This window comes from Triturus cristatus, chromosome 3_1, assembly GCF_964204655.1.
Source record: "Triturus cristatus chromosome 3_1, aTriCri1.1, whole genome shotgun sequence".
NCBI lineage: Eukaryota > Metazoa > Chordata > Amphibia > Caudata > Salamandridae > Triturus > Triturus cristatus.
In genome coordinates, this window is record NC_140583.1 from 645610067 (window position 1) to 645636304 (window position 26238).

Below are 26238 nucleotides of genomic sequence, written 5' to 3' on the forward strand. Positions count from 1 at the left end.
GCTGCTGTATGCTGCAGCTGGATTTTCACCATCTTAATAAAGGAAATTGTCTTCATCCTCTGAACTTATCTTTGCATTGGATTACCACTAACTTCAGTGACTGCTGACCTTCTCTAGGAAAATGAGCATGTGTAGCTCCGCTGCACGAGCTGAAAATACCCCCGGGGTGGGTCAGGGCCTGGTGCATGATTTAATTATATATTTCCAAGGTAGGGGACGTGCATGGGGTACCCTCCCTGTATCCACTTATGCCCCCGGGGACCCCCAACTCCCTAAGGGCCGATGCAAAGAAAAAGGGAGTGCTGTGACCGCAGAAAGTGTTGTGGGAGCTGCAAGAGATGCCACAAATCTCCCCCGTCACTCTCCTCCGAAGGAAATTCTAAATGTGACCCTACATTTGCAGGGTCCAGGAAAGTATGATCACCTCAGCATTTTCCTTATTATTTTAAGTATTCCCAAGGCTGGAGCATTTGTTCTGTTACTGGGAGTGCAGTGCCTTCTAGGGGCTGGTTGAATGGCTGTATTGTATGTGGTCGGAAAATGTAAAAACAAGGCAGAGTGTTGTGCCCTCTAGGGGTAAGTTCTACAGCTGCATATTATGTGGCCTGAAAGTGGTGCCCTCTAAGGCTATTTTTATAGTTGTAGTTTATGTGGCCTGAAAGTATAAAAAAGGCACACAGACAGGTTTTGTTCATTTTAAAATGCTTTATTTATATAATAATATCCACAGTGATTATTGATCAAGGTTGATATGCTTTATTGACATGGATTACTGCATTTACACATGGTTATTATGGCATTTACGCAAAATGGTGTGTTTTTTCCATGTAGTTTTTTAATCTTGCAATATGGTGAACCCTTGATAATACCAATAGGGTTGTTTTATCTAAAGTGATACCCTCCTCCTCCCTCCCATGTTGTGATGTGTTGTCTGGTATAGGTGCGGAGCACTGTGCTTTTGAGTGTCTTGAACTTTTGGGGTCAAATGTAATTTCATAATGTAGTCCAAGGTATTTTTGCTCTGTCATACGCATATATTTGTACACATCAATGCATAGTATTTAATAGTGTGTGCGTAAGAAATGAACTTATAGTTTAATCTAAACAAATAAGCACTGACTGGACAGTCATTTATTGAGTGTTATTACTGCGTGCCAGCGAATGGCGATTGCTAGCCCACACCGCCATCCCTGAGTAGGCCTTGGACTGCTCTGTTTCGCTACTCAGAGAATCAAGCGCTACAGTGAGGTGCCTGGTTCCGAGTAAGGCAGAAATTGTGGACCTCTTAATTGTGCAGGCCTCACATCCCACACAATAACCCAATTTCTTAAATTATTCTTGAGCTGCTGCCTTGAATACTATTCTCTATAATCCGTTACTTATTAATAAAGTTCTAGTGGGCAGGCTGAAGGCCTTGATTCACATGGACACTCTTCTCTATAACATAGGATGGGCTTGTAAAGATCAGCTATAGAACTCTATTTTTGTGTGTCAACAGTGCACTTCCTCAGAAACAGGTATTATCCAGTCCTCACACCGTTATAGAAAAAATAGGTGGATGCACCAGGCCCCAATAAACAAAAGTAGTCACTAATAACACAGCTAGTCCCTTTAGATAACTGAATACGTTTGATTGTACTACAAGAGCATGGTGGAAAATAACCTAATAATCTGACAGACCTCCTAGAGTACAGTGGAGCTAACAGTTTTGGATAACACATACGTTCAATTGACTTGATAACTTAAGGCTTGTCCAGCTACTGATGTTGGGTCTCACCAAAATGAAAGTTTTTTCCCCAATTGTGTTTTTCTCTCTGTGGCTCAATTCCAGGAGATGGGGGAGTCAAGTAACTTTGATATTTTCTTATACCACAGATTAAGACACGCAATAAGAGTTAGTGGCTGTGGTTCCTCTGGAATTGTTAGGAAGCTGACTTCACTCACCCAATTAATAGAAACTCAAAATATTACCTGAAACATTTCATAGGTCTACAGTCAGATAACCGCAATTAAAAGCCCTCAATCAGTGTCATCTAAACAGAGATTGGAACAAAATATAAAAACTTAAATAACAGATGAGCAGTGGATGTTGCTGTGTTTAAAGTGGCATCATATCGATGAAAAGTAAGCATTGCCTATTACATTATAACGCTGTCCACCACCTTTATTACTCACTAGTAAAACTTCTCAGATTCGGTTCGGAAGTAGAGCCAAAATGCAGGTGTTCCTGTCCTTCAGTGGCTAATTTCCTACATCTTGCCTAGGAGTGCCCAGACATTGCTGAATTCTGACGCGAGGCATACAACACCATATATAAAATAGTTGAGTGCCCTACACCTGGAACCCTATTCGTACCTATGCTGGGATATGTCAAGGATGTTCCTACTAAAGTCAAATGCTATGCGGCACTAGCATTTTTCACAAAGCATAGAGTTGCAATATGCTGAGATATAGGGCCCAGACCCATGACAAAACAATAACTGGCAGACATGACTTTCTGTAATAATGGAAGATATTTTATACCTTTCCAGGAAACTCTATATAATAATACTGCTTTCCACAATTACCGCCAGGTCACAAAGAAGACTTGCACATATAAGCTGAATTGTGCCTCTGCCATTCCTGCTGGCCACTCTCACAGATTTGTGGCACACTGCCATGTGCTTGCAACGATCTCATAAGAGAAAGAAGCACCCCCAAGAGTCATATTGCACGTCTTAGATCTAACAGAACAACACTTTCCCTAAAGGATGTCACTGAATATATAAGTTCTTCATATTGGGATCTTCATCTACGACTGTTTTGTTACAAGGATCGAGACCAATGCTTAGTTTAGTAAGCGATTCCTTGTCCATCATGAGCTTGTCTACAAGGAGCTTACCAACCAGACACATTCCCTCGGGGTAGTATGGAGAAAAAAAACCTGGAAGCAGCTGTGACAGGAGGCATCCAAAAACACAGTCCCGTCTACGAGACATCTTACCTATTAGGAGGCTGCTTCTAGGAGATTGTTTGCCACATTCTTTAGGGAAGAAAAGATAGATCTCAAAGGAGATCAACTCTGTCCTGTGACGTGTAGTAGAAAATGGCCTAAAGGAGTAGTCTTTAATCCTATTCATTTCATTAGCGAACTTTTGGAGGCATATAATGAGATTTACTGACCAGTGTATAAAATGTATGCCTTCAATACTGACAAGATAAATATACGGAGGCTGAAGCCTGAGAAAGAATTCAAAATCATTTGACTAAAAAAAAAACAATGCTGAGGAACTGAACTAACAAATATGAAAAATATAACTAAACTTCGTAGCTTGCCAAATGCACCATGGGACCATACAATGTACCTGTACTTAATAATTATGCTATGCAATTAGTTGTATATCGATTTTTGATGTTTAGAATATTTTAACTGCAAGTTTCACTATCTAGTCACTTTGGAGGGCTTGCTGTGTAAATGTAATACTTCTACCATGTAAACATATGCGTTTTACACAGTGTACCCTTTACCATTTACTCTGCTTCATGAATTTTTAACAACTTACTATACCATCTAGATATGGCGCCATTACAGCTATCGGACTATACTACGAATACTGCATGCAACATCAATCTGTCACATGACTATAGTACTTGTGAAATAATTCTCGTTATTTTAGGAGTGATAAACAAATATGAATTTAAACTGTAGTACTATATTCTCTAGCAGTCTACAAATATTTTACCAATCACTAGTATCCTAAATTGTTCTACTTCAGTCGTTGATCGATTCAACATTGTCCACAGGCTACATACTGTCCGATCGTAACAACATCATCACATGATCTCAAAGTCAAGGGCTTTTACATATGCTTGAGAGCCATGCTTTTCCAACAGTAATTCCTCCTGCTAATAAACGGCACCTACATCAAGCTGGTGGCCCCACTGACTGCAAATTTACTGTAAGTTAACTTAATGCTTCTGGATGTCAAGGGAAAAACAACTGCAGCAAGAACCTGGACCAGTAAAAGAATGATGGTGAAGAGCTGGACAAAGACAATGAATTGAAAATGTAAGTTACTTACCTGTAACCCTTATTCTGAATCTTGGGTTCTTTCATAGTCACGTATTTGCATTCTCGGCCACCTCGTGGCTGCATCCAGAACAGTCATTTAATACTTTTAAAGGTAACCTATGGGAGTAAAAAGGGTGTCTGCAATTAAGATTACATTATCATGGACGGCAAACCAGAAAAATATTGTTATAGCTAGAAATTTTACAATCTATCATATGAATTCATCCATTACGTGCCTGCGAATGAATAATGCAAAACGTTAATTAAATACAGGAGAACAGAAGATTTAGATTCAGTTCGTTATCATGGCACTGTATAAAGCAGCTAGGGACCAGACAGCAAAGTTTGCAGAAAGCATAGACGGAGGACCACATGCGCACGGTGCATAATTCAAGAGCATAAGCTGTTTTTAATGGCTATTCTGTCAAATGTTAGATGCCTGGTCTCTGGGAAGTTTTGCACTATACTTTGTTAAGAAAATTGAAGGCATATTAAACGGTACATAGCTGGAAAGGGCACAATCAGTTGATCCTTCATTTTCTGACTTTTATTCAACTTACAACATATTTTTCTAAGTAGGTGCAAGACATGGCAGCCGAAAATAGCAACTTGTTTCCTTTTGTATGATTGAAATAAACAAATGCAACACGGTTAAGGGTAAGGTAGACAAGTCAATATGTATGAAAATGAGAGTACTTTGGAAAGAAGAAATAGCTTGTATCTACGGGATACTGCCTTACAGATCACTGGAGGTCACTGCATAACACTGACCTGCATAGACCTCTTAGTGCAGGTGCGGCACCCTCTTCCTCTAAAAAGCGCTCCACTCATAGCTTTTGGCACAGTAGTGCTCTCTCGCTACTTGAACGACATTATCACATTAGCATGAACAAGGAAATGGGCTACAGGGCAGCATACGAGCGGACGATTCACACATTCATATCAATTATCGTTTTTCGTTGGTCTGCAGGAATAATACAGTGCATATTGGTGTATGCAAGAAGAGATGATGCTGGTTTATGCAAGTCTGTGCTTCCGCCATGTTGGATTAGAAACAACTGGTCCCCGCAAATATCAACTGTCCAATACAGTCTAATTTCCAAACTATTGGCTGTTATGGACACTCAGTTGTAGGCGGAAGGTCAGCACCGACATCCGTTACTGCTTTCACCAATTGTTTTCGCCCTGCCGAGTGCAGCACTGCTTGCGGTCTGTGCTTTGCTTCTCCAAATGCTTGTATTCCCTGGCTCCCCACTTTTATCGGGCTCTCTCTGTCCAGTTAAAAGATTTGGTCCCATGGCCCAAGCCATTGCTCTTAAGTTGCCGACAACAGCTTCGCTAGGGTTGCGTATATTTCTGCCATTCATGCATCACAGTTTCTCAGTCAACAGCGTTCCACATGCTTGCATCGTGCAGTCAATCTGCTGGGTGCAAGGATGGTGCATCCATCCATGTTGGATGTAGTATGATGTTTGGTTAACAAGAGGCACAGTTGTGCTGTCCACACAGAGATGGTGCAGCAGTGCCTTTGTGTGAAGGGTTGATGCAACTGTGTTTTATGTGCAGGGCTGGTCCAGCTTTGCTGTCAGATGTAGTGATGACGCACCCTTTTTGGATGCAGGCATGGTGCAATTATGATGTGCTTGGATCCATGAATGACAGCTCTGAAATAAGGACGAGGGCTGGTGCAAATGTGCCATCTGACATAAGGAAGGTGTAGTTGCGCTATTCAGAGCGAGAATGGTGCAGCATGTCGTTAAGTGACCACATCTTCATACACTTCAAAAGCTGCTGCCCAAACAAGTTACAAAACCCAACTGTAGCATGGAATGCAAAAGAGGCTTAAACATACTATTCTCTTGTACATTTTCTACAACACCAGGCACCTGCGAACTCCAATGGCCTAGAAGTTAAGAAAGGGTGCTGTTCAGATGAACTTAGCCTCCTGTTCTAACAGCAATGTACTTTTTGAGGTAAACAATGGAAATTTTAAATCAGAATGTGATGAAACAGTGCACAAAAACATTCTTCCTGATGTGGTCATTTTGAGAGGCACAAAATACCATCGGAGAGCCGCTGTTCTGACTGTTGTTGAGTAAGATGAACATGCTTCCTGCAGTGTATTCTCTGGAAGGCAATGATATTTCAGCTTCACATGTAAGCAACTCTTACCCTTCTGAAGAAGACATGGGCAAATCTGTATTGTATCCCTAATGTCAACCCACAGTTTAAGGCTGGACATGTTTGGCACCTCCGTTTAACTTTGTAGCAGCATGCCAAAAGATTTCTACTCTAATATTTTGAACTGTTTAAAAATGACCCATTCTTGATTCAGGCCTCAATTTGGTCCAGCAATTCAATACATCGTCAAAGGAAACTAACTTCCCAATTTCTTCTGCTCAAGACAGTCCTTCCATTCCTTCAAACTAATAACTAAGTATAGCTATTCCTTCAAACCAATAACTAAATAGAGCTAACAACTGTTGTGTTTATGTTAAACCTGGATTGATTTAACGCACTGTAGTTTAAACCAGCGCTCCCAAAAGGGTCATTGCCAGGCTGTAAAAAAGAGAAAAATCAGACAGCCAAATTATGCCTGCACCAAAACAGATGTCACTATGGTAAGGTCAACAAATCTCCAGTTAATTCTAGTGATATCAATATTCTGCATTAAAGTGTGACAATGTCTTAGATCCCTACAGAAACTATCTGCCCACTACATACCATTCAGTAATCTGCAACCCACTTTATAGGATCTGATCCAACACCGCCCCATGAAGGGACTAAAGTGTAGAGGGAAATCTGTCTGTGTCCATAAACGCTCCTGTGCATCCGAATCTCACCAGTTTCAGTTCAGCAGACACTTGAAAACATTTCAGACTGCTCTCACTGCACCAAATAATCAGATGACCAAAACATTTTCACCAAATGACTGAACTGAGAAAGTCCACGTGAAATAAATCAAATTCTTGTTTGTTCTCAGGAGATGGTTTTAACAGACCGTGAAAATCTAAAATGATCAGGCAATTGTGAAAAAGTCAGTGCATATTGGCTTCTGTGACAAAAGCTTCTTGGGAAAACATACAACAGAAGGACAAAACAGCTCAGGCGTTCAAGAAACATGTCTTCGTCAGTTAATGAGAACTTCTCGGAGAGCCTTCCTGATTACCAGAGGTAGAAAGAGAACAAGACTCAAAATTAAGCAGCACATAACTGAACTACAAAATCCCTAAATTCAGCTTGTGCCCTCAAAACGATGGTTGTCTGCTGTTCTATACTTGATATCGGCCACCATCTTAATGAGTATAAACTAGTTATTTCAACCGTCTAAGAATATATCTGGACAGATGCCATGTCATATGTGCTCATTCACACAGTATAGGCTACAAAACATAATCTGGACTAGTGGGTTTATGTGGCAGCAGATCACAAAATTAAACAGTAGGTTGGTCCAAAATGTGTAGCAAGACTATCTATTTACACTTTCTAAGCTTAATTCCTATCCCATTTAAAGCGTGATCGAAATAAACAGCTGAAAGCTGGCCAGTTAAACTTTTGTAGCACATGTGCAGCAATTTCACCAACTTTTGATCCGCTTTAGCTGGTAACAATGTTTTTTTGCTAAAGTCTAAAAATTAGTCAGTTGATAGATTAAGCAGCCATTTTATGATTACGTGGAAAATCCTGCGACTGCACAATGACATTTCTCGAGTGCGCCTCAATAGAATTCTGGCAATAGTGCTGTCATTTTTAAAAAACAAATAAGCGCTTGACAAGTGAATTATGTTCTGAAAATAGGCTGCACTATTCAGCTGCTATAATACAAAACGAAGGTACTTATGAAAGTTCTTTGCTGTAAAGATAAGATGACAAGTTTAATATCTACTTGTGAATCCAAGCGCTACCCTTAATGTCTTAACTCAGGCCTTCCCACTTCGAGACTTCCTGGATTTAGTGTTCCCATGTTTCAGACCTCCCCTCACACCTACACCGCCGCAGTTAGCAAAACAGCGTGGGCTTTTTTGGTAAGCAGTGGTGGTACACTTACCTTTTTGAGTTTGTTTAACTTTGGTAGGTTTGCCACGGAGGTCAGGCCCACGTTGATTGTGCTGAGGAACTCGAGCTCAGCAAATTCATCTGTTAGACCCTCAATTTTTCCTTCATTGGACCGACAATTGTCAAGAACCAGCTCTTTCACCTGAAAGTGAAAACAAAAGGACAACATTACATTTATTTGTGCAGCGCCTATGGCCACCTTTGGGTCCCCTCAACAAGACAGTAGAGATGAAAAAAAAAAAGGAGCCATGAGAGAAATGGGAAGGGACGAAATATAAGGAGTAAGGAAAGTCTTGTAGATGGAGAGGCCTTTTTTTAAAAAAACTATCTGAATACCGAGTGCACTGAAGGTAGCAACTTTGGGCGTCTTGCTGATACACATGGAGAGCAGGAAGGATTCGATGGGACTGGCAGCAGAGGAAAGGAGGTACAAATAGGGATACAGGTGGGTAATAAGAGAGAGGTCTAAGATTATAAATCATGGCGACCTGTTCGAGCGATACCTGGACAAACCACGCAAACCGTATCAGAGACAGAGACGCTCTCTTCTTTGAAATCCAAAATGGGTATTGTCAGACCTCTTATGCAATCTTCACAATAATATTTACTTTATTTGTTGGCCCACAACTGAACAGCAAGCAGGAGGAAAGAGAGCTGTTCTTCTCCCAGAAGCTTGGCACACAGGAATACAAAATGCATCTTTGTTCACGGAAGAGTCCTTGGCAGAGTGCTGAAGTCTTGGCTATACAACTTACATAGTTTAGTGTAGCCATGATTGGGTTATCAGTGCTTTAGCTCTCACACTAGTTTGCCTACATGGCTTCACAGTGGAAGCTACATTTAGAGCATTCTTTCAAGTTCGAAGAACCACATATGTAGTATTCTCTGCAGTTTTTAAAGACACTTATGGAGTATTTTAGCCTGCTCTACAGAGCGCACTTTGTACTATGTTCACTTCTGGAGGCCATATGTGGTGTACTGTTCCAAGTTCTGAAGGCCACTTAGAATATTGTGTCCAGTTCTGTAGGCCATACCTCAAACATTGTTCACAGTACTGGAGAACAGATCGGGAGTATTATAACCAGTTCTACAGGCCACATCTGGCGAGCATTCCAATTCTGAAGGCTATATCTAGTACACTGCACCCAATTCTAGCAGTCAAATATTCTGAATTATGAAGAAACTGGAGACAGAGCAAGGACGGCTAACTAGAATGGAAAGGGTTTAACCCATAAGTCTTACGACGAGAGGCTTAAGTGTTATAATTATGTTCTTCCTTTCAGGATCCCCCTTTTTAAATTCAATATGTTAGTTATTTGTATATAAAATGTACATTTACTCATGTCACTACTTATTGCAACGTGATAACCAAGTCTGTGTGAACACATTTATGTTAGTTCATCCGAATAGAGATTTTGGTTTCAATAATTGTTTTGAAATTATGATCAAGGTTTCATAGAAGCGAATAATTTTACTTCTCGGTTATTAATTGACAGTGAGCACTGTTTCACAGAATGTAAGATAGCTGGAGTTTGCCAAGGCCTTTTTTCCGGAGGGGGAAGAGAAGGGGGAGACTTTGCAGCAGAGACCGAAAACATAAAGAGCTATAGCACCGTCCTTTTTAGGTCTCGCCTAGCAACGCAGCGCATGCGCTGCTCGCTCCTGGCGAGATCTATTGTCGTCGCTTTGGCTTGCGAAGCGAGGGTGTCGGCTCCACCCACGCTTCTTACTGGCACGCCTGCCAAATCCGTGCTTTCTATTGGGAGGAAAGCATGTTTGGGTCCCTCCCTGTCTTCCTTCGGCGTGCCTGCCCGGACAGGGCATGTGAACGCGCCTGGACAGGACATATGCACGCGTTGCTTTGCTTTCATTCTGCAAAGTTCCCCGGGCGTTTCCTGTATTGACAGTGTCTTAGCAGAACACGCGTATGGCGTGCTTTCACTTTCTTTATTATGTCTTTGCTTATTGCACTAGCGTTTTAGCTTTAAACATCCTAAGCTAAAGCGAGGGTGCCGCGATTGCTTCAAAAGGAAAGAAATTGAAAAAAATATGCTTTTCTATTTCTTTACTTTTGAAGCAATCGCGGCACCCGCTCTTTAGTTCACGGTGTTTAATGCTAAAGCGCAGTGCCGTGATAATTGCTTTGTAATTGCAAATGCTTGTTGAAATAATTTTTACTGAGTATACACATCAGTAACAAGTAGCGAGGTTTGAGAATTAACGAGCCGTGACCACTGGAGGCAGCTGTTACATCATATTCAGCTTTTCGTCTTTTCCAGGGCGGGAAACATCGTTTACAACGCGGGGATTACATCGCGATGCCATTACATCGCGGTTTTTACAACGCAAGTCGTTACAACGACTTGCGCTAGATGGCGCTCTAGGACAAGGAATATTATAATTTACTATCCAACACCTTCCCTACTGTACGTAGACTGGAGTTGGAATAGTAAATTATACTACTCCTAAGTCCAGCGCCCTCCAACGCAAGTCGTTGTAACGACTTGCGTTGTCAAAACCGCGATGTAATGTACCGCGAAGTAAATGTATGCGTTGTAACGTCATACATTTTTCCAGGGCTATCTTCAGGCCCTGGGGTTGTTACATAAGACAGCTGCGCTATACCTTCTGGGAGCCTCCTCCTTATGTTGACCCCGGAGGCAGCAGCAGGGTCAGGGCATGTGCTATGTGTTCTGCTAACCCTGCCACCATCACAGCACAGAGTCTTCTTACGGGGAACGTGACTGCGCAATATAAATCCATTCAGCAATTCATTCATTTCACTCCTACGTCCATCGATCCCTTCTACCGCCCACCCATTCACTAGATTGTCTCTAGCTGGGTTTCTATTTCTGGCTCTCTTACACTATTCACACATGTCTGTCTTCGTCCAAGCCCTTCCCTCTTTCATTCATTCCCTTCTCCTCCCTCCCTCGCCCGCTCTGTTCCTCCCTTTCACCTTGCTCTCTGTGTCACTCCTTTTACTCATTCCGTTCGTTCCCTCTGTTCCTTTACGGCTCCTTTCTGCATTCCGTCATTCTTCTCTCTTTTCCGGGTTGATGCCTCCTTCCCGCCTCATCCGCTTCTTTTCTTTCCGCCTCCCCTTTTCACCTCCCTCGTTCTCATTTCCTCCTGTCACTCACTTGCTTCATTCATTTTTCATTCGGTCCTTTTCTTTCTCATACCCTCTCTCCCGGTACCCTGTCTCCCCTCTGTGTCCCTCTGTCCCCTGGATCATCATACCCCTGTATTCTGCGGTGAGCAGCGCATGGGCAAACAGTCCCCAACTCGGTCTATACCAAAGCTCTGTATTACAACATATTTGAGGTCAATATGTGTAAATTCCCAACTGGCAAACACAGACTGTTTACTTTGGACAGAAAAACAAACCATCCCTCTCCTGAGAGCTGGAAAGTGAACAGGGTTTCTATACTTCGAAGTTTTCAGATTCCATGTAACGCTTTACAAGAGGCAAGTACTTTAACTACAGGTGCATTGGGGGCGTGGCCAAGCCGCGGGCTAAGATGGCCGCACGGCGTTGAAGCTCCGCCATCGACCCGGCGCAAACCCTGCTTTCCTCGCCCTCCTGATGCGGGCGCGGGACGCCAGACGCTGCCGCTGACCCTACTAAGACCCCGGAGTGCGCTGGGATACAGAGCGGACCTCCCGGGCCGCGGGGGCGCCCGGAGATGAGCACACCATCCTGAGGCCCAAGATGGCGGGCTGATCCGGGATCGGGGGACTCGAGTGCGAGGAGGGCGGCCGGCCGAGAGACAGGTACCCGGGGGGCTCGGAGGGGGGGGCATTGAGCACCGGGGTGCTGGCTGGCGGGGGCCCGCTTCTTTCTCCCTACGCCATTGCGGGCCGGGGGGCGACCGGGCGCACGGCTCTGGCCCTGCGCTCCGGCCGCGGCCTCACTCGTTGTCTCCTCCCTGGGGCCCCGGACTAATCCGGTCGGGGAGCCTGGGAGGTGTGGCGGGACGGCCTGCTGGCGGTGGGGGGGGGGGGCGGTTGGGGCCCTGCGCTGGGCCCGACGCCCGGGTTGTCTCGGCCTCGTCACTTGGGCCCTCTCGGGTTTTGCCATGTGCTCCGCGGCTGGTTGTTGCGTTCCTCCCTTGCCCCTCCCGGCGGCGCCGAATCGTGGCTGCTGACCACATCACGATGGCGCACTTGATGTTCCATTGGGGCCATGCTGGCTACACGGAGTCGTGGCTCTTGCCTGCTGCGCAGTGAGGACGTGATCTGTCCGGTGCCCGGTGGGCCCACCATCATCAGTGCTCCAGACCAGATTGGCTCCATCGCACCATCGCCTCCCTTGCGCTCCACACGTCTGGCGGTTGTGAGAATGGGTCGCAAGGACCCCAAACAGAAAACGCTGCAATTCGAGAAACTGTCTGAGCAGCCCACGGATAACCCCCCTGACATGCCGGACCCGGCTGATGGGGCGACCGGCGGCGCGACGACCCAGGCTCCGGCCCCGGACTGGCTACAGGAGATGCGTGCCGGCTTCAGGGCCCTGGGTGGTCGCTTTGACGCCCTAAATAAGACGCTGGAAACTATGGGGGCCAAAATCCAGGCCCATGACAAGCGTTTGGGAGAGGCTGAGGCCCGGATCTCGGCAGTGGAGGATAAATCGGTACAGGAGATCAAAAGGGTGGACAGATTGGAGCGCATACTGAAGGAAGTGGCCAGCAAAAACGAAGATTTGGAATCGCGCAGTCGGCGAAACAATGTACGGATTATTGGGGTTCCGGAGTCCACGGCCACGGGCCGGCTGGATGTTTTTGTGGAACAACTGTTGGCTGATATCTTTGGGAGAGACTCCTTCACTCCTGGCTTCGTGGTGGAGCGTGCCCACCGCTCCCTGGGGCCGAGGCCTAACCCGGGGCTCCCGCCTCGCCCCCTGATTGCCCGCATTATGAACTTCCGAGACCGTGACACGGCCTTGCGGCTTGCCAGAGAGAAGGGCGAGATTACTTGGCAAGGTGCAAGACTCTCATTCTACCCAGACTTCACCGCCATGGTCCAGGAGGCCAGGCGTAAGTATGCGGGGGTGAAGGCGGCGCTCCGGAACCTGGGCCTTAAATATGGCATGCTCTATCCGGCCCGGCTCCGGGTCGAGGTTGATGGCCGAGCTCGGCTATTTGACAATCCCGCTGCGGTGCAGGAGTTTTGCCGTACCTACAAGCCGCGCGGGGGCCCGCCGGGGGGAGATGAGGGTGGACGGTCTCCCCCTGGTAGTGGGTCTGCGGGCAGCCAGGACCTGTTCTCATCCTCCGGTGTCGGCTGAGACTGCGCCCGTTACTGAACTTTGCACTGTTTTGACTTTGGTTATTTGAGGACGTACTAACATTTGGAGTATATTGGTTCTGCAGCGCTGGGTTGTTTGCGGATCGTTGTCACCCCCCTTTGGTTGAAACCGCTGGGATCGTTTTCTGTTACGATGCTCTACTTTTTGTTGTTTGGTTACACTGGGTATTCCTGCCTAGAGCTATGTTCTTCTTTTTTTCCAGAATTGGGATTGCCTCACGTTTGCGTGGTTTGGCTGGGCGGGGGGGAGGGGGGTTGGGGTAAGCAATTTTGATTCTACTACTACGGCTATGTGTGAACGAACTTTATTGATACACAGTGACATCCCGATTTTGCTGCTCCCATCACTTGCTGACTGGCATCAATGGCCCACATAGGTTTGAATGAAGCTCCTCTCAATCTATCGTTAATGACTTGGAATGTCCGGGGCCTGAACAACCGGAGTAAATGCAAACAAGTACTGCATTACTTAAATCGGCATCAGGTGGACATTGCTTTTCTCCAAGAGACTCAACTGCATGGCCCCATGCCCTCCCGCTTTGCGGCTTCCTGGGGCGCTCACCGATACTTCGCTAATTATAGTAATTACGCCAGAGGCACTGCGGTGCTGATCCATAAGAGAGTCCCGTTTCAATGCCAAACGTTCCTAGGGGACAGGGAGGGGCGCTACTGTATTGTACAGGGGGTCTTGATGGGCCATGTTGTTACTCTTGTCTGTGTGTATGCCCCCAACACTGATTCCCCGGATTTTTTCAATGCGCTTGCGGCCCATCTGGTAACCCTGGCGCCGGCTGGCGTTTTGCTGGGCGGCGACCTAAACATGTTGCTGGATGTGGGGCTGGATAGCACCTCTGGGGCCACAGACTCTAAGCCTAGGGCAAGGCGAGCATTCCAGGACCTTTGCCGTCGATTCTTGTTGACGGATATATGGCGCAGGCGACACCCAAACACTACTGACTACACACACTTTTCAGGGCAGCACAACACTTGGACCAGAATTGACTACTGGCTCCTCTCCCCGGGCCTGTCCCCTTGGTTCCGCGCGTTGAGGACGTTCCCGAGAACGTACTCGGACCACTCTCCAGTCCTGCTTGGCTTAGACGTTCCTCGACCTGAGGGATTTGAGCGGCAGTGGCGCTTCCCTGGGAGGGCGCTGCTGGATGACCTTTTTGTGCACGAGGTTTCCGAGGCGATAGAGGACTACTTCACCATAAATACTGGCTCGGTGGACTCGTGGGCAGTGCTCTGGGATGGGTTCAAGGCATACATCAGAGGGGTCTGCATTGCTAAGCACGCGGGGGTCCTGAAAGTATTGCGCGCCACAATAACACAACTGGAGACACAGCTAGACGCGCTAGACACTGAGGCGCAGCAAGCACCCGCGGACGAGGTATTTACCAGGCGCTTACGACTGTTATCTGACTTCCGGGAGGCCGCGGACAGGGAGATCCTGTATCTGGGGAAATACCAGGTTGCGCGTAGGTATGGAGAGGGGGACAGACCAGGGCGCACGCTAGCGCAGGCCTTGCGACCACCATACAGCAAGTCCCTGATCGCCGAGGTGCGGGGCACGGACGGGGAGCTCCGCACAACGCCCGCTGAGATCCGGGACGAGTTCCTGGCCTACTACACAGATCTATACACCACCAAGTTGGGTGACTCCGCGGCCGCGCGTGCGGCCTATTTATCTGAAATCGCTCTGGTGTTCCTGGATAAGGGCATGCAGGAGTTCATGGCGGAACCTATAACGGTGGCGGAGGTGCGGGGGGCGATCAAGGTGCTCCGGGGCTCTTCTGCCCCGGGCCTTGATGGCTTCTCCGCTGACTTCTACAAGGCCTTTTCGGATCTGCTGGCGCCCAAGCTAATAGAAGTGTATGCGGAGGCCTTGGAACGTGGCTCCCTCCCGTCAACTCTTAGTGAGGCGGTCATTGTGCTGCTCCCGAAGCCGAATAAGGACCCTACATTGTGTGGGTCGTACAGGCCCCTCTCCCTCTTAAACACTGACTATAAGATCTTGGCCAAAATAGTGGCCAACAGGCTTTCCCAGCTGATGGAATTCATTATATCGCCCGCACAGTCCGGCTTTGTCCCCCGCCGCTCGACGTCGCTTAATTTGCGAACGCTCTTCACGGTTCTGCACAGAATTAACCCGACCACTCCGGCTGCCGCGATCCTCCTAGACACCGAAAAAGCGTTCGATTCTTTGGAGTGGCCTTTCTTTCTTTCCGTCATGGAGCGCATGGGCATGCCCATGAACTTCCTGGCTACCGTCAGACTCCTTTATAGTCGCCCTACGGCCCGTTTGCGTCTCAACGGCACGCTCTCTCGCCCATTCTCACTCACGCGCGGTACGCGGCAGGGTTGCCCGCTTTCACCGCTCTTGTTCATTTTGGCTATGGACCCCCTGATTCGGCATTTCCAAGAGCGGCACCTCCACAGGGGTCTCCAGTTTCGGACGGGCCCATTGCTGGCCTCTCTTTATGCCGATGACACAATCCTGTATGTCAGGGAGCCGCAGGCCAACCTGGCCCCCTTGATACAGGAGATCCTTCGTTTCGGTAGCCATTCGGGCCTGGGCATAAACTGGCATAAGTCCATCATCTTCCCACTGACTATCGGCACCTCCCCATGGCAATGTGAGTTCCCTCTTGAGTGGTGCTCAGACTCGGTGCGATACTTGGGCATACAAATACATTTGAACACGGACGAAATCATCCGCCTCAACTATGGCCGCGCGATTGCGCGGCTGGAGACTCAGGTGGATGGGTGGTTGCGGCTCCCGCTCTCTATGTCCGCCTGGATAGCTATTCTTAAAATGATAGTGCTCCCCAAATTCTTGTATCTTTTCAATAACATCCCTATCCCTCTGACCCGGGCCTTCTTCTCCACACTGCGGTCCCTCATGATTAGGCTGGTCTGGGGCGGGAAACACCCCCGGATCCGCTGGGCGACCCTCACACTCCCACAAGATCGTGGCGGACTTGGAGTGCCGGATTTATATTTATACTATTTAGTCGCTCAGTGTGCCCATGCCTATGCCTGGTATCACCCTGATGCTCGGATCCCATTCCTTCGCCCAGAGGCGGACTTTGTCCTCCCGGGTCGCCTGTCGACGGTGTTGCCCAAAGGTGTCCCCAGGGACCCAAAGGACATTCAAACCGTGTCTACCGCCAGCTGGGCATGGAACAGGCTCTCGCGCTATTTGGCTCAGCCTCTGCTGTATTCGTCTTCCCTCCCGATACCCAACCCTGGGCTGTTGCCTGGCACGGATGAAGCACTGGTGCGACGAACGTTGACGAAATTTGACCTCACCAGGATCGGGGACTTGTACCCGGGTGGGCACATTTTCTCGGCGTCAGAGGACGCGCGATTAAGTGACGCTACATTCATGGACCGGTTCGTTCTTCGCCGGCTCTATTGCGCCGCCCGGGCGGAGATTCAGGGATTCCCCCTCGAGCCGGCCTCCCTTGAACCTCTCACCATCCTGATTGACGCCGATACGGGGGGCACATATTGTTTCCAAGCTGTACAGGGCGTGCGCGGCGCGGGTCCCCTGTGCGGATGATCGTGCGCGGGAGGAGTGGGGGACAGACCTTGGTAGGCCTATCACGGACGAACAATGGACGGCATGTTGCAGGGTCACCGACACAGTGTCATTGAATAGCCGTCACAAACTCCTACATTATAAATTCCTACGCCGTTGGTATATGACCCCGGTTAGACTCCACGCCATTGATCCCGCGCGGCCGCACGCCTGCTGGAAATGCGCTGCACCACATGCCGATTTTGCACACATGGCCTGGACGTGTCCGAGACTGCAGACATTCTGGGCTCAGGTTCACAAGATCCTAGAAGAGATGCTAGGGCTTACACTCATTCCCACTCCTGAGGTCGCACTGCTGGGTTATACGGTCAATTTCCCAAAGAATGTCCGTAAACTGGCCTCTCTAGGGCTTCTTCTGGCCAAGCGGGAGATAGCAAAGCACTGGGGGAGGAAGACAGCTCCCACGTCCAAGACATGGCTTACAGCCATGGCTTTCTGCAGCACGAATAGCGAGATCTACTCTAGTCTCCTCCCAACGATAGCGCGTCCTAGGGACATCTGGGGCCCTTATAAAACATACATTGCAGGCTTGCCTGACTCGACCCCGCCATCCCCGAATCCCGGAATAGCTCCCACTGGAGTGGGGTAGGTCGTGCCAACCCACTATTACGAAGATGTAGGGGTCCTGCTGGGGTGTCGACGCGGGGATATTGAGCTCCTGGGGTCGGGTACTGTACACCGCGTGGCGTTTTCCCATGTTAGAAATGAGGGCAGGGGAGGGGGACGTCTTTAGTACCCTGGAGACAGCTCACGGGTCAGGGATCCCCCTGGTTCGGGTTCGGGCAGGTGTTGATGATGGATTGGCAGATGGGGTCTTGTTGTCGGTTGCATTCATGGTGTGGTATTGTTTATTTCAGGACCGGAAATGTCACAATGCTGCTACTGATTGGTTATTTGTGTATCGCACAGCCGCAAAATCTGTATTATTTGATTTGTCTAATTTCAATAAAAACTTTAAAAAAAAAAAAAACTACAGGTGCATTGGGAACTGCGCCACGTCTTCCCGTCCCCCGGTTTCACTGGCTTGGCTGACTGACCCCTCCCTCGGGGTCCTTGAGCCTGGGCACACTCTGCTCGGCTCCCTCCGTGTCCTTGGCTGTACCTTCTTTCCTCCTTCCCTCAGTGTCCCTCCGTTCCTTCAGTGCCCCTCAATGCACCCTCTTCTTTCCCTTGCATCAGTGTCCTGAACGCACTATGTCGGTGTAAGGATTTTTTTAGTAACGACAGGAAGAATGGCGCTCAAGCTAATTCTGCGTACGTTTAGAAAGCTACGTGTAGGTACGGTGCTACCAGGTCGGGGGAGCAAAAAACCTTAAAACCCCCATAGTTATGCGAGTCCAGAAACCCCCAAAATTGTATGAGAAACAGAGTCCTGGGCACACGTGGTTGGGGTCAGAGTAAAGTCATGGAATGTCCAGTGTTAAATGACAGAATTTGAGGTCAACACCAGAATGATAAGTTGAAGTGAATTTAATTAATGTAACAGGAAAAAAGGCAACCAGTCGGCACGTGTTTCGTCACTGATGGGAGTAATCCCGTGACTCTTCAGGGCTGAAAGTGTTGCGAGTGTCAATGGGAAGGGCCGCTAGCCGGTGCTAATTCCAACCTGGCCGGGTGTTCGGTACTGAAAATATGTGGAAGAAAATCAGCAACCGAAATGGATGTCACCAATCAGAGTAAGTATTGGCGTTTAATAGACGTTCCGCAAGGGTGTGGTGGAGCCGAGTTGAGATATTAGAAACGGTCCAGTGCGCACCCTTGGTGACCCCTCCTCCCTGCCATCCCTCGCTCTCCACTACGAGGGTACCCCCCTCTCTTGACTCCTCTCCCCACGGTCTCTAGCCCAAGGTGTGTTTTTCTCAGGGCGCCGGTTATCATCACTGGGGCCATGAGTCCACACGAGGGTCTGCATAATTTGGGGTATCAGTCCGCCCTAGTGGCCCTTCATCGGTTCCCGGTTGGCTCCTTCATAGTCTCATGGATAAGCCTCGAACGTTGATACGATCACTGGGACCAGGAATCTAACCGAGGCGCCCCGGAGTGGTTGGGTGTCATTCCCCTGGCGTCAGGGCCCATCTTTGGCGTCTGGGTGGCAATAGAGGGTCGCGAGCACCAGTTCTCTGAGGCCCTCGCCGATGCTAGCATGTCGGCGGGATCGGTGGAGGGTGCAGAGTTTTCCACGTGCAGCAATCACTCCTTCTGGGCGCTGTGCCAGGACCGGCCTGCTAAACGTATCGCCTGTGCGCTCACCTGTGATCTGATGCGTTTTTCTCTGTCTAGGCTTTCTTTGTGGGTGCCTCCGCCTTTCATCCTAACCTAATCGCCTATACCAGGTTTTATGGCGTTTACCAAGTGTGCTAAATATCTTAACCTTTGTCGGGGCTGCTTTTGAGGTCCTTGCCGGGGGTGCCAACCCTCAGACCTTGCCCCGGTCTGGGTAGCTTGTCACCTGCACCTCTGTGTCGTGGGCGGGAGGTGGACCTGAAGGCCTGTGACGAGGCCCGCTGCGTTGCTAGTGTGTCGGATTCACCCCCAGGCCTCAGCCGAGTTGTGGCATATCTGGAGTGCACAGGCACGCACACAGTCCACGCCCTCCCACGCTCACTCCACCTACCCCGGTGACAGATCTGAGCAGGACTTTCAGTGCCCCGAGCCCAGTGCCAGAACGATTCCTCTCAGTCCAGTGAAGAGCCGGCGCGTGCGAGGCAGGCCCTGGCGAGCGGAGGGAGGAGGCAGTGGACAGACAGGCGGCGGAGAGTTACCCGGTAACACAGAAAAGCATAAAAAAGACCTAGCATAAAACTGAAGCACTTTCCAGCATGTCGGACAGCGAGACCCACACGCCGCAGGCCACCCTGGAAGCGCACGAGACCCCCTGCGCAGAGCTCAAGGTCGCCATGGAAAAATGGTGAGTGCCCCTATAATGTGATGTTTGCCTACAGGAATGTACCCCCATAATACTACTGAGCACAGCCTATACAGCACGAACCACAAACTGGGCTGTTATTAGGTGCTATTACTATTAAATGGAACGTCTGTGGGGGTTCAGTTTTATTGATCTTTGGAAATGGAAAGGCGGACATGCCTGGATCCGAATGGGAAAACCTCAGATTATACACAGATCTGAACTGTACAGCAGGTAGTAGAAGCCTTATAAACTAGCTTGCTAAATATGGCAACCCATGGGCTGCAGTTAACAGGGAGGTCTCTGCAGCGCGCACATTACCCAACCGAGCTGTCTTACTAGGAGTTGAACCGGAAGAAAAGCAGCCAAAGGCGGTCACCAGGGAGGTGACTAGGGTGTACTTGAAGGAAAGGCACTAATCCGGATGCCTTGGGTTTTATTTTTCGCCAGCGAATTAAACCGGATTTTGTTCTGTGGGGGAACAAAAACTACAGCTGTTACTTGTTCTACTTTTATAGACGACTTCTCCTGCTTCATCTAGCCATGAGCTCTCGTATACACTAGAACTTCAATATGTGAACTGCGGTCTGCGCACACGTATTTCCGTACCTAGCAAAATAAACCAGTCGGATGACTTATTGCATCTGAATCCCTGTGACTGGCGCATTTTCATGTGTCCTAAAGGCACCAGAGCGCTTTGCCTCAGCCCCAGATTACATTACACGAGGTCAGAATTTTTTTTAGGCCCGGGGAGAATAAGCAATTTGCCCAGAATCATAGGATGTTGAGCATAAGAGACTAAACGGACTCGGACCTAGTCCCCCAGTTCCAAGGTCAGCAGCGCAGCCGTTAAGCCATTTCACCTCCATGCTATAGCCGCTTGAGGATTCAGGCTGCGTGTGCATCTCAGTTTTCGCAGAAGGCGCATCCACAATCTTTGCAGTTTGCTGGAAGTGTAGCCTTTGGCCTCCAAGATGTGCAGATATATCTGCAAAAAGCACATTTACTCGACCAGCTCATGTACTATCTTCAGGAGCTTCTCTGGTGATCCAGTGATCTGACAGATGCCAGACATTTCACCAAAATCTCCAAAAAAACAATGACGACTTTCTTTACATTTCAGATAAAAATGGGGGAACAGCCTGACGACGAACTCACCTGCGGAGCCTTGCCACGCCACACCATTGCCGCCACCGCCAAGGGTCACACGGACACCAGTATCTTCCGCGTCGCCGCCCCGGGACTGCAATTCCCGGCAGCCTCAGCGGCGGCGCGACGTGGTGACGTGCAGCAAGCGCCAGGAGGCGCATAAAAACACAGAGGGACCGGCGGAGCGGGGGGGAACAGCCTGACGACGAACTCACCTGCGGAGCCTTGCCACGCCACACCATTGCCGCCACCGCCAAGGGTCACACGGACACCAGTATCTTCCGCGTCGCCGCCCCGGGACTGCAATTCCCGGCAGCCTCAGCGGCGGCGCGACGTGGTGACGTGCAGCAAGCGCCAGGAGGCGCATAAAAACACAGAGGGACCGGCGGAGCGGGGGGGGGGGGAACAGCCTGACAACGAACTCACCTGCGGAGCCTTGCCACGCCACACCATTGCCGCCACCGCCAAGGGTCACACGGACACCAGTATCTTCCGCGTCGCCGCCCCGGGACTGCAATTCCCGGCAGCCTCAGCGGCGGCGCGACGTGGTGACGTGCAGCAAGCGCCAGGAGGCGCATAAAAACACAGAGGGACCCGCTTCGCGGGACGCGCCGGGCTAAGCCCGGGCAAAGGGCGGGCCGTCTGTGGCCGTCAGGGGCCAAAGGAGGCCGGGCCGGGCCATACCCCTTTCATCCCAAACACAACCAGCCCAGGAGGATGTCCTCTCCAGGACTTTGTAAATCGACTGTCAGGGAAGGGGGCTGCAACGCAGGGACATTGGACAAGTACTTCAAACCTACCAAAGAAGATGAAGTAAGGAAAAATCACTGGAGAAACGCAGGGCTGAGCGGCGGCGCTCCATTGATTCCATGAAGAATACGCCCCTGCCAGAGATCATCCCGTATCCCATTACCCAAGAGGATGACACGCCCCCACTTAGTTTAAAACCTCTGACCCCTGAGGATTTTCCTCTCTTATTGCGGGACATCCCCATTTCCCCTGAGTTGGCCCCTGGAAAACTCCCAGATATAACCCCTTCTGGGACTTGTTCTACCCTTGTTAATCTGGTCACCCAAACCCCACCTTCGCACGCAGCCAAGAAAATCAAGTCCAAACAAAGAGTTGAGGTAGAGTTGCACAGGCCCCCACCGAGTAAACGTAGTAAAAAGTCAACGGGGGGCAGGGGGAAAGTCAAACCGTCGCATCTAGATTTCGGAAAAAAACATACACTTGTACCCCAGCCTGTGAGGGATAATAAGATTGCTCCCACTGCTCTTCTCTCAAAGGTCTCTAGTCCAACTAGAGCTCCCATTCTAAACATCCCAGTGGCTGATATACCTAACCCTTCTACAGCCATGGGGAGCTTAGAATCGCTACTGCGTTCTCTTCTACAGCCCATTAGCGATAGTTTGATAAAAGTAGAGAGTAGGCTCACCTTATTGGAAACAGCTTTTACTAATCTGAACACCTTAGTTAGTAAGCAATCCAATAATATGGGACCCCATCCCTCCGCAGGAAATCTTACTAAAAAGGGAATTACGAAGGGTAATAACAAAGTCTCCCCCCAGAGTGCGACTACTGCCCCTCCTTTACAACCATTAATGGCTGTTTTAGACCATGCACCGCGCTGCAATGTATCCAATAGGCCCAGAGAGACACTGAATTCTGCCTCCCAAAGTTCCCATTCGGGGACTATTGACGGCAATCTAGAAGCTGGAGGTATCTCTCTACCCTCCCCGGGTCGGCCGGCCCCAAGTCCACGGAGACCAGACTTGCCACCAGAGGCTAATAGCCTAACGGTGGTCCTAGCAGGCGTCCCCCGTTTAAGACTAGGGGAGATCGAGGATTACCAATCACTAAAACACAAGGTCATTAAATGGCTGAATTGGAATCGACCCCTACCGTCCCATTTTAACAATGAGATTATCATGGTAAGAAGGGTCCCCTGGTTAGGTAAAACTAGGAAATCAATAATAGGGGACTGCATCCTGACAAGTTTTAAGGACCCGGGCACTGTGCGGCACATTTGTAAAGGTATAAATAGGTCACTGGACTCTACTATCCAGACCATGCCAGTATCCTTCTTCTTCCCCCCTACCCATATGCATCATATCCCGATACAAGATGAGTGGGAGAGGGTGGAACATAGACATAGATACAGGGATCGTGTACAACGTCCAAATTTTCAAGTGCAGGACAGGCCCTACTTCCATTTTAATCGTTTTAATTGCCTGAATGGCTTGGACGGGGTCGATTGACTCCCTAGTCACAAGCCAATGGCTGTGGATTGTGGTGTTTGCAGTTCTCCTAAGCTACCTACTTTGACTGCTGTTGAATTGGACGGGCCACTGAACAATCGGGCCGTCTTGGATAATTTATTGGCCCATAATGTTACCAACGTCCTTGGAACTTCGATTGACATATCATCGGTGGAGAATGTCCGCAGCAGACCTTTTGAACTACCAGCCCCTACTGTTAGCATCACGTTAGTATCCCCGATTTCAGTGGAGCCCGGAACTACACTTTTTAACACTATCACATCTCAACCTATGGCCACACAGCCTACCACTGTCAAATCCCCAGTTGTATGTGAGGACGTAACATTAACGCCACAAACTAACTACAGGCAGACCACCAGTGTTAAGCATCTAGGCAGGCCAAGCGGTTATGATTTGTCTATCCTTAGCTGGAACGTTGCAGGCATTGAATCAAGACTGTCTGACCCCCAGTGGGTCCAGCTATTGGACGGCAAAGATGTCATTATGTTTCAAGAGACTTGGGCTATAGGGAATGTGTACCTAGAGGGCTATCATTGTTTTAGTGTACCCGCCTCTAAGTCCGCTCACGGTCGAGCAATGGGAGGACTTTTTATTGGGATCAGAATATTGGCTGGTGGCACTTTTAAGGACTTATCATTCGGGAACCCAAACATTCAGGTTCTCGAATATAAACGAAAGACCTTGATTTATTTAATCAATTTTTATAACAATGATTTTAATTCGACACCAAATAGGAATTACGCAGCACTTTCTAATTTATTGGTACACCTTGATACGAACATGAACATAGGCCCAGGCGAGAAGTCAGGGATCCTTATTGGGGGTGATTTCAACGCAAAAATCTCAGGTAAATACCAATCAGAGGACAAAAGTTGCCCCGATCTAGCAGATCGCAGAGGTATTGAGCTTGTTAAGATTTTAAATGAACACATTCTCAGCAATGTTATGGAAGCAAGCCAATCCCCAAGGTTGACCCGCGCCCCCACGTTTAGAGGGAGAGATTCAAAATCGACGATTGATTTCATTTTTACATCCCCCCACCTAACAGACTGTGTTACTGATTCAAATGTGGTAGAGACCCTATATGGAGATCATAATCCCCTTATAGTCACCTTGTATTTGGGCCCTAGCCCAGTATATGCTAAATTTAATGGCGCAAGAGACATCACGCCATCGGGTGACGGTCTCCGTCTCAAATGGAGGAGAATTGACTGTGAAGCCCTACTTGACCGCGTAAAGAACGATCACCTAGCATTGGTAAACTCCTGTCTATCAATGGATGGGGATTGCCACAGAATAGTCACCGATTTTGGCAAATTATGCGTGGCAATTAAAAACTATTTGTTAGTCCCCATACCCCCTGAGACGAAGGACCCTAGATGGTTCGATTCGGCTTGCTCTACGGCAAATAGGGAACTACGTAGGGCATTAACCACCAAACCAAGGAACACAGCGGAGGTACAAACAGCTAGGAAGTTTTATAAACAAAAAATAGCTGAAAGGAAGGCGGCACTTTTGATGGAACAGTGGGAGTCCCTGGTTAATAGCGCCAATTTGAAGAGCAGCGGGCAATTTTGGTCCGCTGTTAGGAAAATGCGCGATATGGGTAAAAACTTATCCCCTATTGGCTGCAATATAACTGGCCTTACCTGGGAAGCCCACTTCTCCAATATTTATGCTGCTCCCACTGAAGAAATAATCACCCCGGATCTGAGACAGTTGGGAGATTTACGGTTTGACCTCTCTGAGGTGGCGACAGCCATTAGAGAGAGCCTTGGTAACAAGGCCCCTGGACCAGATGGCCTACCTATAGACTTTATAAAACACAGCTCAGATTTATGGGCACCAATTTTATATAATGTCTTTAACAGTTTGTCAAGAGCGTCCATCCCCGAGACGTGGTCTCTTAGTATTATTGTTCCAATTTATAAAAAGGGCGACAGGTCAGATCCAGCAAACTACCGACCAATTTCGCTTTTGGACAATACTCTAAAAATACTTGGGCGAGTTATTTATAACAGGGTGGTAGAGTGGGCTGAAGATTCTGACCTATTGGATCCATGTCAGATGGGATTCAGGAGCGGGGTGGGCACGGTCGAGCAATGCTTGAATTTAAAATTAATAATTGATAAGTATACCGTCGCCCGATCTTCTCCTATATACCTCGCTTTCATGGATCTCTCATCCGCATTCGATTTGGTAAACAGATCAAAATTGTGGTCAATGCTTCTCAGTTATGGACTGGACGAGCCCTTAGTACACTTCTTGGCACATCTCCATACCGATCTCAGGGCACAAGTCAGGATTGGGTCGGGAGGAGAAGTTTCTGGTGCTATAAAAATTGGCAGGGGGGTCAGACAGGGGTGCGTTTTAGCACCCCTGTTGTTCATTATTTATATTAATGGCATAGCAAAGGCTTTAAAACAAGTAACTAGAGATGTCCCATCTATCCAGGGGCACCCCTTGCCAGTTCTATTATACGCAGATGATGCGGTCCTTATGGGCCGCACCCCTAATGCCCTCCGTGTGCTTGTGGAAAATTTTGTACATCATATGGAGGGCCTAGACCTGCGCGTGAACTTTAAAAAATCCTTTGTTATGTCATGCGGACCTGGTAAACGGAAACTTAACACCATCCATATCGGGTCTGACAAACTTGACTCCGTAAATTCTTTTATATATTTAGGGGTGGCCTTCGCTGCGAACAACTCGTGGAGTGGGCATTCTGCCCACGCCACGAGCAAGTTCTCGAAGGCCATCAACTCAATACTGAGTCTCCCACGCCCTAAGAAATTAGGTGCAACCAGTGCTATTTTAAAATTTTTTAAATTACAGTGTGTTCCTGTTGCCACCTATGGGGCCGAAGTCTGGGCTACTGCTAAAA

The 26238-nt window shown here is 48.4% G+C and overlaps 1 protein-coding gene across 1 annotated transcript in view; it reads right to left on the reverse strand.

Moving 5' to 3' along the window:
- ANP32A (acidic nuclear phosphoprotein 32 family member A) overlaps nucleotides 1-26238 on the reverse strand; it is a 136837-nt gene that overhangs the window by 73337 nt on the left and 37262 nt on the right. The window contains exon 2 of the mRNA XM_085644644.1: nucleotides 8100-8249. Within this exon, the coding sequence (XP_085500770.1) occupies nucleotides 8100-8249 (150 nt within the window). The remainder of the gene's footprint in view (nucleotides 1-8099; nucleotides 8250-26238) is intronic.